The sequence below is a fragment of the Sminthopsis crassicaudata genome, chromosome 4, assembly GCF_048593235.1.
Source record: "Sminthopsis crassicaudata isolate SCR6 chromosome 4, ASM4859323v1, whole genome shotgun sequence".
NCBI classification, from domain to species: Eukaryota; Metazoa; Chordata; class Mammalia; order Dasyuromorphia; family Dasyuridae; genus Sminthopsis; species Sminthopsis crassicaudata.
The window spans coordinates 73,949,983-73,964,849 of NC_133620.1; the positions used below are offsets into that span (position 1 = coordinate 73,949,983).

General features: G+C 37.0%; 1 protein-coding gene across 1 annotated transcript in view; it reads right to left on the reverse strand.

The window, feature by feature from the left end:
- Positions 1-13,105: 13,105 nt before the first annotated feature.
- NIBAN1 (niban apoptosis regulator 1) overlaps positions 13,106-14,867 on the reverse strand; it is a 192,261-nt gene continuing 190,499 nt past the window's right edge. Inside the window, exon 14 of the mRNA XM_074308582.1 lies at positions 13,106-14,468. Coding sequence (XP_074164683.1) covers positions 13,312-14,468 — 1,157 coding nt within the window. The 3' untranslated portion in view covers positions 13,106-13,311. The remainder of the gene's footprint in view (positions 14,469-14,867) is intronic.

The window sequence follows — 14,867 nt, forward strand, 5'->3', positions numbered from 1 at the left end:
GACATTGAAAAGTACCCTTGAACTTGGCTGTTACTTCTGAGTCTATGTGGACTGTGCAGTTCTTGAGGAAAGGGGGCACTGACTCTGATTCTGGGGCAGGGCTTGTATTTTTTAATTGTTTAGTCATTTCAGTCATGTCTTACTCTTTCTGACCCCTTTTGGGGTTTTTCTAGGCAAAGATGCTGGAGTGGTTCACCATTTCTTTTTCCTGTATTAGCTTCTAATTAACTTTGTTAACAATGAACTTTATCGTTGTTATTAGTAGATAAAGTAACAAGCTCAAAGGTTAATGAAGGAGAAGTGAGAAATAATAACACAAAGAAGAATGGAAGAAGTATCAAATGATAGAGTAAGGAAAGAAAATCAGAATAGTAATGGACATACTGAAAACAATGACTAGGATAAAAATCCTAGCAACAATATCTGGCAAAAATACATAAAAGAGATAAAAGAGTATGATTAGAAGAGGATGTGGAAGCAGACAATTATTTTTATTATTTTGTGAAAGTTAATATATATATTTAAAACAAATTATAGAATTTATAGTCTTAGGTGCTATTATACTCATTTTTTGTTCTTTTGAGTGTTCATTTTTTTATTGATAAAATGTTCAGAGGGAAGCAAGATAGAAGTTATCTAAACAAATATGATAAACTGTCTGTTTAACAAAGTATTTTTTGGGCTTATACAAATAAACCAAGACTTTATTAGCCCTTAACCAGCAATACATAGTACGCTGATGATAATTTTGCACTGAAAGTTATAGATTCATTGAAGTAGAATACCAGGAAAATAAGTGTTACTAATTCAAAAAAAGATCCTGAAAAGATATAGAATAATCTTGTTAGAGAATATTGATTGATATACAAGTGTGTTGGGTTCTACTTTTCTCATTCATTGAATCAACAATTAGGAATAGTTAATATTATTATTGTAGGGAGTCAGAGTTCTGACTGGTTATACTGCTAGGCCAATCTTATTATGAAGAATTCAGAGAAAGGGCCTGAAAATAAGGAAATCACAGTGGGCAGAAGCTATTTCAGAAAGTCAGACAAGGAGTAATGAAGGTTTGAACTATTTATTGGTGGAAGCTGTAGATTTGAGAGAGGGGTATGGGTATAAAAAATACCTTTCAAATAGACTAAAAAGCTTGATGACTGATTGGACAAGATGAACAAGGAAAAGGGAAACATTAAAGGTGACTTTGAGACTAAAGGGTAAGTGTATGGGGTGAAAATCAGGAAGTTGACAAGAGGAGGAAGTTTTGGAGAGAAAGTACATTCAGTTTGGGATGTGAATCTGAGGAGCTCAATGTAGGGATGTTCAGTTAATTATTGGAAATGTGGATCAAAAGCTGAAGAGAAGGGTTTACATTTACAAATGAAGGTTTACAGATCATTTTACAAATTGGATAGTTGAAACTATAGGAGGCAACGAAACCAACAACTCTAAGCTTGTGAAATCTTTCTGTAATTCACAATCTATCTCTTCTGAAGTGATTATCTTTCTAATCTTCCGCATCCTTTCATTACATCCTCCTTAATTGTACCAGAAGTAGATTGAGCAATGGATAGAGTGCTGGGCCTGAAGTCAGGAAGATATGGATATAAATCCAGTTTCAGATACAAATTTTCAAAGAGGACCAATGACATCACAGAGTGATATCTTGACCTATATATAAAGTGGGTTTACGTTGCATAAAGTTGTCAGCCTCATTCTGTCTTCCAGAGTTATCAAAGTTCAGTGGGAAGACCAAAAAGTCCAGTGGCAAGATGACTGATGATAGTCCAGGATGCTGTGGAAGACCGTGGCGTCATCAGCGACTGACCAAGTTCTAAGTACTCCACACCATACTTATTTAGTAGCTGTATGACCACTATGGACAAGTCACTTAACTTCTGTCTACCTCAGTTTTCTCAATAGTGGAAAGAAGATAAAACACATTGTTGAAGTATCAGGTACATATCCTGGTATTGCCTCAGAAAGAATTCAGGCTGCTCAGATAGTCTTCAATGTAAGCAAAGACATTTTAATGAGGTTTTATATACTCAGTGGGTGAGCCTCTTTTGCCCAGCAAAGCAAGATAAGAGACATTTATAGAGTAAATGGTGGTAGTTCCATTACAAGATAATACAAATTTGAGGTTATAGGAGGAATTTACTAACAATCTTGGTGGAACAGTGCATGTGGTTAACCAGAATACATATAGAAAAGCCCACTTGGGGGGTTATTAATTTATGGTAATGATATTATAAGTAGCATAAAATTCACCCAAGGATAGCAAAAGAAGGGGAACTGCACAAGTGCCATGTCAGAGGAAAGATTTATTGAGATTTGCAGTCTCATGTCCTGTTCTACATCCTGTTGGTGCTCCTTTCTTATTGGCTCATGTTTTATAGTAATCATCATATGCAACCAGGTGATGTGATTACAGAACATGCTAGGCTATTCATTGTTCTAGTGATACCTTTGATCCATTATTCCTGTGGAGTTCAGAGCTGGGGGGAGGTGAACGGACTGGGGGTAACAATCAGAACCCCAGCAGTACCTACCTCTGGTTTCTATGAAGATTAAATAAGATAAGAGAGGAAATGAGCATTTAATAAGTGTCTATGATGCAGCAGCACTGTGTTAAGGACTTGCAAATGTTCTTATTTTAATCTCACAACAACCCTGGGAGGTAGATGCTATTATTTTCCCCCTTTTCCTGTTTGAGGAGACTGAGGCAGATTGAAGTTAAGTATTTGCCAGGGTAGTCAGACAGCTAGTAAGTATTTTGACAGGAAAGTACACATAGGCAATGAGGTTGACAAGGACATTGCCAAAGCTAGCATTTGGGAGGCTCTGAAAGAAAATATGGGAGAGAAGAAGTATTAGACTATCCACCAGACTGAAAGTGGACAGAGTCTTTGTGCTGACCTCATTGTTGTATACCTGTGAACCTGAACAGTCTACCATTGCCGTGTCAGGAAATTGAACTGCTTCCATTTGATTGTCTTAGGAAGGTTCTATCACCAGGCAAGATGAGGTACCAGTCACTTAGGTCCTTTCTTGGGCAGAATTGTCAAGCATCCATACTCTACTGCAGAGAGTGCAGTTCTGATGGGTAGGCTACATTGTTCAAATGCCAATTGTATGTTTGTCTAAAGACTATTTTATAGAGAACTCACAAAAAGTAATTGCTCACTCTTTGGTCAGAAGAAGTAATACAAGGACACTTTCAAGGTCAATTCTAAGACATGGGAGACTGGCACAGGATTGTTCAGGATGATAAAGGATGATTCTAGGCAATTCATTATTTTCGTGAGACCTTTGATCAATTATACTATGAAGTTCAGAGGTGGGGTGGGCTCTGTGAAGGGTGCTGTGTTCTACAAATATAATAGAGAAGGTGCTGTGTTAGATGGATATAATAGAATCGCACTGGATCACAAAAATGTGAGATGCACAAATTGAAAGATATCTCCCATTCAAATGGCCATGTGAACTATTCATGCCCAACCTGGTAGAGCTTTCTGACTTCAAAATGATCTGATCAACCAGTCAGACACATTGTACGTTGTCCCTCAACACAGTAAGTGGTCCTCCTCAAAAATGAAGGACAAACAATTGTCTGACATTGTATTTAAACTCAGATTTTCCAGTTACCAGGTCCAGTACTCTATCCACTGTACCACCAATTTAATATTTGTAAATTGTCTGGAATATAGTAGGCATTTAATAAAGGCTTTACTCCCTTTGTTATCTAGAAATTTTTCTTCTTGATTATCATCTCCTATATTTTCACTTCTACCTTGTTTCATAACTCATTCTGTATCCTTTTATGACCTCCAGACCCTCCATCCCTTGAAATTTTCCCACTGCATAACATTCTACTCCGGTCCTGCCTTCTTAAAAAGATACCAAGGTCATAGCTCTATAGCTAGAAGGTTCATTAGAGGTAATCTAATCTAATCCCATTGTTATTATAGGTGAGGAAACCAAGGCAGATGAGAAGTGACTCCTAATCAAAGTTATATGACACTGGAGTAAGATTTGAACCACTATTAGATCTGTATCCTAAAGAGATTTTTTTTAAAAGAGAAAAGGACCTGTTTGTTCACAAATGTGTATAGTAATTTTTTTTATAGTAGCAAAGAATTGGAAATTGAGGGGATATTGATCAACTGAGGAATGACTGAATAAATAAATATGATTATAATGTATTATACTGTAAGAAATAATGAACAGGATGATTTAAGAAAAACCTGGGAAGATATATATGAACTGAAGTAAAGTGAAGTGAGTTGAACCAAAAAAAAATAGTACACAATAATAGCAATATTGTACCCTGATTATCTGTGAATGACTTAACTATTCACAGCAATATAATGCTCCAAGACAGTTCCAGAGGACTCATGATGAAAAAGGGTATTTACCTCCAGAGAAAGAACTGATGAAGTTTGAATGCAAATTTAAGCATACTTTATTCACTTTATTTTTTCAAGTTTTTTTCTTATGTTTTCTTTATCAATATGACTATTATGGAAATACATTTTATATGATTGCACATGCATAACCTACATGAAATTGCTTATCATTTCAGGGAAGAGAGAGAAAAGGGAAGGAGAGAGAGAATTTAGAATTGAAAATTTTTAAAAGTAAATGTTAAAAAAATTGTTTTTACATGTAATTGGGGAAAATAAAATATTTGTTAAAAAAGACAATAGAATGAAATTCACAAGGAGACCAGCATGAAAAGGATAATGTTAAAAACCAAACACAATAATTTGAAATATGTTTAAACAAAAGTTTACATATTGAAGGAGGATAGGATTTGATCTCAGGTCACCTAACTGTAGAATCAGTATTGTTTTCACTAAATCATAATGTTCCTACCTCCTTTCCCCACACTCCCCACATAATTTTTCCTTCTGAGGCAATTGGTTTAAGTGACTTGCCCAGAATGACATATGATAAGTGTCTGAGACCATATTTGAACTCAGGTCCTCCTGACTCCAGAGCTGGCACTCTGTAAAATGCACCATCTAGCTGTCCTCTCTTCTATATTTTGATTCAATTATACTTTACCCTAGAATCCTTTGATCCATAGTCCTGCTGTGATCCGTAACTTGCCAATTGCCAACTCTGGATAATGCTTACCACCCACCTTTTTCTCTCCTACTTCCATTTGGCTAAATACCACTAAAGTAAGTCATACAGACATATTGGGTCTACTCCAAATTGATGTTACCTCATCTCAACTGAATTGCGTATGACAATCTTTTCATTTTTCCCTGATTGCACTCCCCTCATTAGTTATTCTAAACTCCATAGCAGATCTCAACTCCTACTTTCCTTCTCACCTCAAAATCCTTCAACATCATCCCCAATTTTTTCCTTTTATAACTTTGATCCTCTGAACTAGTTCAATTATACTCTATCCTTTATCCCAGAATTCCTTGTTCCTTTGTCCTGCTGTCATTCTTACCTTGCCTCCCAGGGAGATAGTTTTATTTAATTAAATTAAGTTCAATAAGCATTTATTAAGTGATTATTCTTTTCCAAGCCTAAGAGATTCAAATAAAAATGAAAAATAGTCCCTGTTCTCAATGAGTTTAGCTTCTATTAGGGAATACAAAATGTAAGCAGATTAAGTAAATATAAAAGAGTTTAAGGAGGAGGATTAAGAAATGTGTCCATAGAATGTGACTTGTAAACCAAACCTTGAAATAAAGAAGAAAGGGAGGTATGAAGGCAACAAACAAAGACATTAAGGCAGGACATGGAATTTGAGTTTTGAGGGTAAGATTGGCTATGACATGAACTGAATGAAGGCGAATAATATGGCACATCTTGAAATGTAGCCTAGAATCAATTGAAGAATTTTAGATACCATGCTGCAGAGTTTGAAGAATTTTATGTTAGAGGCAATAGGGAATTATTTGAGATTCTTAAATGGGAGAAATGATATGGCTAAACCTATGTTTTAGGAAGTTTTGGTGACTGTGTGAAGGATGGACTGGAGATGGGAGAGCAATAAAGGAGCCACTGCCAAAGTACAGATGAGAAATTTTATAAGTCCAAACTAGCATAGTGGGTATGTGAGGGGAGGGAAGGAGACAAAAGGACTGGTGTCACAAAAGCAGCATTGACAGGAGGTCAACTGAATCTCAAAAATATTTATGGAAATTGGAGTAGTATGACTCATGACTGGAATAATTCTTCTTTGTAAATATTTCAAAGGGGGAGTAGAATAATCTTTCACGTAAAGAAAATAATTCCATAGGAGTATATAAGAATTAGATGGCAGAAGAACAGAAAATATACAGGTGAGAATTAGTGTTCAGCCATTTCAGTCATGAAAGTCTTCACGACCCTATTTGGGGTTTCTTTGGTAAAGATACTGAAGTTGTTTGTAATTTTCTTCTCAGACTCAATTTATTTGCAGATGAGGAAACTGAGGCAAATAGAGCTAAGTGACTTGCCAGGATCATAGACCTAGGAATCATCTGAATTCAGATTTGAATTCAGGTCTTGCTGACTCTAAGTCTGGCGCTCTATTCACTGAGTTACTAGCTATTTCTTATGTGGGTTACTGTGTTAGAAACTAAAATATATTAGTATTGCCAATGAAGATTATTCTAACATTGTGTACTCTCTGAAAGGGAATTGGAAACTCCTAGGGTCCTTGGATCAATAATGGAAAACCACTATTCTAGATAGTTAGTTGAAGGAACTGAGGATATTTAGCTTAGGGAAGGTAAGATGCATAATATCTCTCTTCAAGTATCTGAAGATCAACTAGAAGAGATATTCAATCAGTTCTGTTTGATCCCAGAAGGCAGAACTAAAAACGCTGCGTGGCATTTTTAGAGGGACAAACTTAGGCTTGAAGAAGAAAAACTTCCATAACAATTTGTTGTTGTTAAGTCTTGTCCAACTTTTCATGATCCCATTTGGGGTTTCCTTGGCAAAGATACTGGAGTGATTTACCATCTCTTTTTGCAGCTTCTTTTACCGAAACTAAGGCAAACTGTGCCCAAAAGTCAGAGAGCTAGTAAGTATCTGAGGCTAGATTTCAAGTCAGGAAAATAAATCTTTCTGATTCTATGCCCAGAGCTCTATCTACTCTATTACCTTGTTGCCCCAGGAAATGTGTAAAGCAAAATAAATGCTCACATTGACCATATAAAAAAAAAAAAATTACTCATTCGGCATGTTGAGCCCTACCACCTCTTTGTCAAGAGGCAGGTAGCTCATTAAACAAATGTTGAAGCTTTCTACTTTTACTCCACAGTCAATACTGAAAGCATGCATTCATCTTCCTCACCTTCATTTGTTTCTCTAAAATTGAGTCCTTCCTTGTAACAAAGGAAAATTAGATCCCAAATAATGTTTAAGAAAGCTATTGACAAATGGGAGCATGTCCAAAAATAGGATTTTTTAAAAAGTAGAGAGAATGGCATACAAAGATCTGCAAAAAGGGGTGAGGATTTCTTTAGTTGAACCCTAGAGAAGGGAAGACTTGGTGGACCTCATATTTGTCTTTTAATTAGTAAAAGGGAAGCGTAAAGAGGAGGAATTTTAAAAAGAAAGTAGAACTAGGAGAACAGGTGGAAGTTGCAGAAAGACCAGTCTTGGGTTTGTGATCAGAATAAATTTCTTAATAAAAGACTTCCAAAAATAGAGTAGACTCCTCAGGGAGACAGCAGGTTATTTATTACTGGAAGTCTTGAAGGGTAGACTGGATGACTGCTTTTCTGATATGTTGTAGAGAAGATTCTTGTTCAAATACAAATTGAACTAGATGCCATCTCTTTCAAATCTGGGTTGAAAGTAGCTCATCAAATTCTCTGTAGTCAAAGCCAAACCAGATATTGGTAGAGGTCAAACTCACCAGAAATGTCAAAGAAATTTTGAATAGCTTCCATGTACACATCACCTATAGGCTTTGTTATATCTTCCACATTTATTAATGGGTAAGAAGGTGAGGAATCCTGGAATTTATGACCTTGCTATAACTACTCTTCAACCTTTCCAGAAGTCATACACTAACTTCCTTATTCCTACTGGATATGTTTACAAAATTCTTTGACACCACCCAATAAACTCTCTATTTTTGTCCTTCTCAGTTTGAAATGAATTGTGAAGAGAATTATGTCTGTATAATTGGGCAGGGCTAACACTGCTCCCTTTAAAGCCCATCATGATGAATATTGTTGAACCATTTTATGTAAAGGAGGATCTCATCTGTAGGGATGTGCTGGAGTCAGCTGAAGCTGGTTGGCAAGAGCTAGTTATTAAGTTATCAGTATAAGCATTTATACCTTGTAAATGGTACCAATCAAGGCTTATTTTGATGATTAAATAGGCTTAAGAAAGTGGGAGACAATGTTAATGACACAGATTAATTTTTAAAGTGAACTATGTCTATTTTCCTCCTAAAAAATTAATTGCTACACATCTATGGCATCTTTTAACTAAAATTAAGCTAACCAACAAGATGATACCTTTATTAGATGAGACCATTTTTTGCCAGATATAGAACCAATCAATCCATCAAAGATATAAATTAGATGTGAACAAGCTCCTAATTACTTTAGGAGGAATGAGGTGCTATTGAATGAAGTCAGATGAAATATAAAACACATTGTCATGTCTGCAAAGTCCTTTGAAATTCTGATATTCCATAACTCAATAGGTTATGAGATCATTTTAAAAGATTGTATACATGCATTCCACTTTTGATAACATTTTGGGAATGGCTGAAAGGATTACAGGCACATCTTTAACTTATGTAAATCATTGAAGGGATTCCAGTAATGGGACAATCGAGCAAACTTTGAGAACGATTTGAGGAAACTTTGAGTTTTGTACCTGTGCTGGAGGGCAGATGGGAGTGTTCCCATAAGCAGTATCACACTCTTCCATCTCTTGCCCCTTCTCCAGCCTCTGCCTTACACTTACCACATCATCATGCCCTAAGAGACCGGGGCAGTAGCTAACAATGCCTGTAACTGGGAGCTGGGAGAAGACAAAGTAGACATACCAAAGAGAAAGGCAGCTTCAGAGAATACAATAATTGCTTTGGGGGGTGGAAGTAGGGCAGCTCTGGACTTCACAAGGCATCAACCTTTAGAGCCCAGCCAAGAGCTAGACCTCAGGAGAACTTCATGAACATTTTGAAAAGGAGACAAATGAACTTCCAATGATATTCTGGTCTTTAATTTTACCTTTTGGTCACATGTACCTTCAAAGCTTGAGACCATTCTCCCTGTGTTCTATATGCACTTGTGGGAGTGTGTACCTCATACTGCAGGGAGGATTGGATTTCTCCCAAAGGTCTTTAGTAAAATGCCTTGGTAGAATGTGTCTAATGATCATTGAGTAGGGCACTAATGGAGGCTCCCAAGTAATATTTATGATACTATTACTTCAAGTCTCTCAAGGTTACCCCTAGAACCAGAAGGGGAGAAATAGTTGACTCTGATTTCCTAATTTGCCAATACAAGAAATTGAGTGAACCCAGGGAGAAAACCTGCCCAGTAAATGCTTTTTCTTCTTTTCCTGTAAGACAGGGGTTCTCAAACTACAGCCCGAGGGCCACATGCAGCCCACCGGTTATGGAAAATGAGCTGAGGGGCAGAGACAGAGTGTGAGTTTTTGTTTTTACGATAATCCGGCCCTCCAACAGTTTGAGGGACAGTGAACTGGCCCCCCCTATGTAAAAAGTGTGAGGACCACTGCAAGAGATAGCTACCTTTTAAGCGTTCCCAATTGAAGATACAAATAAGTTTTTATGGGTGAAAAGAAGTAAATTGTTACTTTTACTTGAGACCAACCTAATTCATCAGATCACAGAGCATTTGAAAAATTAGAGGAAATGTACTCCAACTCTATTATTATATAGATGAAGAATTAAGGATCAGACAAGTGACTTGTCCAAGGTTATACCAAGAATGAAGAACAGAACCAAAATTCAATCCCAGGTCAAACTCCAAATTTAGTTGGCTTTCTACTATACCATATTGATGTTTATCTATGATCACATCATTATTCCATCTGCCACTCACTAGCATTCCCAATGAACAGGAAAAATGGACCTCATCTCTGAAAAATAAGCTCTTACTTCAGAGCTAATATTAGTAAGAAGTCAGTCAAGAATCACATTAGTGTTTAAAAAACCAAATAAATATATATCTGGACAATTCTTCAAAGAGAAACTTTTTATTGGCATATAAGCATCTTACAAGGTAAATAGATAGTTACAAAGTATTTTGAATTTTATTTACTTTTTGTGGGAACTAGATGAAACAATCTATAGGGAACAGCATTATAAGGGTCATATTCTGTTTTCTTAAAACTACTACAAAGAATCAGTACAGGATTCAGAGCGTTTGGCCCTCAGTTCTGTAGTAACAAGGTGCAAAGAATTCCCAAGCCTCATACAGTCATACCACTAGTATCAATGTCTGATTTCAAAACATTATCCTCCCCTTTTCTTCTAAAAATTTTTATGCCTGGCAAATGGGCTACTTAAACATTGAAGAGAAATGGAAAATATTTATTTTATAAAGAAACAATCCCCACTACCACCAGAGACTTTTGTTATGCCTTTTGAAGTAATTGTTGGCTCCCTCAAGAAATAGGAAACACCATTCATGAAAAAGTCCACGCCAAGAAAGCCTGAAGTTTTTTGTACAACTTCAGGGAGATCTTGCTAAATTTGAGTCTCATTAAGATGATTTTCAAAAATCTCTGAAAAGGTAATTTGCTACATGCATTTATTACAAAGCACAACTATCCCTCCTGAAAGTTACAAATGGATAAAGTGCAAATCAAAAATTAATTATTTCTCTGAACTAAATGTTCCCTTCTCCCAAAATCAGCAGAGTTAAAGCTAGTTGATAGTCATTCAGCTTTCACCCAAAATTATATGTAAAAGTGACTGTGATGGCAAGAAACCATTGGTATACAATTCTATACATTGAGCTAGCCTGACATATATCAGAGAATCTAGATAATATTTATAGGCCTTCAAAAGTGCTGAGTTCATCATAAGCTTGATATTAAAAATCACAAAGGAAGTAAATGAAATCCCTGTTAAAGGCACAAAAGGCAGTGTGATATGGTAGAGAAAGAGCCTTGGAATGAGAAAGATCTAACTAGAGTAAGGATCAACTTTGGAGTGAGGAGATACTGACTGAGACTGATGGGTAAAGTAATTAATCTCTCAGTCCCCCAAGTAACTCTCAGGACTAGAAATTGCCAACGTGCATAAGTGGAGGACTTCCCAACACCGATAAAAATCATAGATCTAGATTTTTTTTTTAAATTAAAGAACTTATTTCTTCATTATTGTTGTTCAGTCATTTCCAGGCATGACCTGATCCCATTGGGTGTTCTCTTGGCAAAGATAATGGAATGGTTTGCCATTTCCTTCTCCAACTCATTTTACAGATAAGGAAACTGAGGCAAACAGGGTTAAGTGACTTGTCCAGGGTCACATAGCTACTAAGTGTCTGAGGCCAGATTTTGAATTTAGGATGATGTTTTCCTGTCTGTAAACCTGGCACTCTAATAATTGCACCAACTAGTTGCTCCCATTTATTTCTTATTCCTTCTGAAATGGAACAATCGTCCTCCCCCTTTTGGCCAAGATAGCAAGATCTTGTGGGAAAAAGGATTAATTATTAAGTCAGGATATCTTGGCTTTAGCCCTAGGCCTGACAATGCATAACAATGGCTGAGTCAACTGATTTCTTAGGGTTTAGGTTTTCTCAGTTATAACATGAGATTGGTCTTAATGACTTCAAGGTCCTTTGCTAGCTTCAACATTTTATCACTCTACTGACAAGTTATAAGATATTTAAAAAGTGATACTTAAGCATTTTGATTTTGATAACATCCATGTAATTTAATGGCTTGTCATTGGATTATTTTTTTTTTCTTCCTGAAATAACACAAAATAGTATTCACAGAAAGATGTCAGTCTTTCAAATAGTTTTTAAACATCATGAATTTTTTTTTTCCTTTCAAGAATAAATCTAATTTGAACTTTTGCTTTGGTTGGATTTTTTTTTTCAGTTAGATTATGCAATTCAGGTTTGTTCTGACCATAAATAAGGAGCACCAACTGTCCTTTGATTTGAGGTTCACAAATGCAAAGTGAACTTTTGTTGCAGAATCTGAACTTTCCTCTGATATGAAATCGAAATTGCAATCTTGTATTGTCTCCTTTTCATCCCCCACCCAAAAGTAAAGTGTGAGCTCCCAGAAAAGAGGGATTGTTCAATGTGTTGTCTTTCTATTCCCAGAATCCAACATAGTATCTGGCATATAGTAGATAGTCTAAGAAAAATCTTTATTGAAAGTAAAACCAAAACCCAAGATTACAAATACAAAGGTGACAGAATATCACAAGCCCAGTGGGTTAATGGATCTGAGAATAAGTTTAATTGTTTACAACCTTTCCTAAGACTTTTCAGCTTTCTCTCATTAGGATCCCTACATTTACAACACAATTAACATGGGTGGGTATCAAATTGCTGCAATGACTATCTGTGTTAATGAACTTTCTGTTTTGTTCAGCCTAGCTGTGGATGATTGATGGACTCCTAGGAGATAGTAAAGCTTATAAAAATATTAAAGAATGATGAAAAACTGGTATTACTGTAAACATTTGCATCAATCCAGAAGAGAAGAGAAGAGAAGAGAAGAGAAGAGAAGAGAAGAGAAGAGAAGAGAAGAGAAGAGAAGAGAAAGAAGAGAAGAGAGAGAGAGACCGAGATGAGAGAGAGAGAAAAAAGAGACCGAGATGAGAGAGAGAGAAAAGAGAGAAAGAGAGAGAGATGCTCCACAGTCCTTTCAAAGGCAATGTCACTCAAATATAGAGAGTGGATTGTGAAAGCTGATCACAGTATTTTTCCAGCCATAAATATAACCTCCCATCTTTGTCTATTTCCCTCTTCTTTCTTTCCTCTCCCCCTTTATTTTTGAAATTCCTATGAAAACTGAAGCAATCATTTGCACAGTTTACCTTGCTAGTGAGAATGGCTGCTTGACTACTGTAACTAAGGCTTTCTTTTTGGTTTCACTTTTTAGTTAAAGGGATTTTTCTTAAAGTATTTTTTCTTGTAGAAACACTCAGACACTAAAAATTCTTGGCTGAATTGTTTTCAGAGAGAAACTCTCTGGCCAATTAACCTTGGCTAATTTTCTGACTAGTGCTTTGTTTAGCTCTCCTGGTTACTTTCACAAGGAGATTTTGTTTTTCATGCTTGGAACATTTTCATATACCCACTGGTACTTGTCATTCCATCAGCATCATTAAACCTTTGGAGGGTCTGAATCTGTGGGTATCTGCATTTGGGCAAGAGGGTTATTCTCATTCTCCTGCTCCAGAGAAATGAAGCTCTGTCCAGCAGATTCCATTTTGGTGCATTCATCACCCAAAATACCATCTTCTTCAGTTAAGAGCTTATTCTTCAGAAAAAAAGCCGATGTGCTCTCCATCTCAGTACCTGCTGGGATGGCTTGGAGCTGGGCTTTTTCTCCTTCTTGCAACATGGAAGCGTCCTCTCTAGACATACTTTCACCGGGTCCCATTGTTAGCACTTGATCGCTTTGGGGAACTTTACAATTGTCTGCTTCAGTATTCCAGACACAGCTAGTAGCTTCTGGCTCTGTTTTCTCTTCTCCTGAGAGTGTAACACCAGCTGGTTGAGTTTCACAGCTGCCCGCTTCTGGAGACTGCATCAAACCTGTACCATTGGTCTCTAGACTGGAAGGAAAAGACACCTTGGCAGTAATCTCATCAACAATGCAGTCTTCCCAGTGGGATATGGATGGTGGTTTGGCCTCTTGATTCACTTGGGTTTCTTCTTTGTTTCCCTCTTTCCCACCTTCTTTCCCCTCCTGGTTCACATCATTTCTGAGAGCTTCTTCTCTTTCCATCTGGGCAGGATCTGTTGGCACCTCGACAGTCACTGTCAACAAGTTCCTGATTTCACTCAAGGAGTCTGGGGCAAGAGTTTTTTCTCCTGACTGGTTTACATTCTCAGGAATTCCCCCGAGCTCCATTCCAGGTGTATTTCTGCTTAGGAGATCTACCTTTTCCTCTTGGGCTGCTAGATTCAAAGGGGATGAATCTGTTTCATCAAACATCTTAGCAATAATCACTTTCTCACTGGCATTTAGAGAAGGGCTGGACAACAGGAATGACATGCTTTCTTCCCTGGCAGAGGGATAAGCACACTCAGGTTGGTTCTCTGGTCTCTTCTCTTCGGATGTAAGGAACACTTCATTACTTGATGTTTCTTGATCTAAAATTGCTTGCAGGCCTGTCAATGATTTCTTGGCAGGACTGGCCTGGTTGGACCCAGAGGGGGTTTTTAGATCAGTTAAGCTGGACACACTCTCACAAGGCAAGGCCATGTTGTCCTCAAAAAGATTGTGCTTCTTAAGAACAGCAGCTTCCTTTATCACTGTGCAGGACCAGAAAGTGAAATGAAAAATTTACATCCCATTCTGAGCAAACCGGACATTATATTTTCAGTCAGAACCCCAAGTACTCTCCCCAACCAAATACCACATACATTTGTAGGTCTATCTCCTACCTCCTATATGGTAGGATCACACTAGCAGAGATGTTTTCTCCTTCATCAGAATCCCTTCAGCCTTTAATATGGAAATAACTCATAATATGGACTTCTGAACTGCACTGACAGTGACATGCGTGCTGAGGGGAAGCTTAGTCATCAAATGAGAGGGGAAAGGTCTGGTCATTTGCCTTTATTTGAGATCATCCAGAGATTTTAAATGGGCAGGTTCTGGAAGAAAGTTCTTCTATTAGCTCCTCCTCTTATACTTTCATTTCTTTCTTC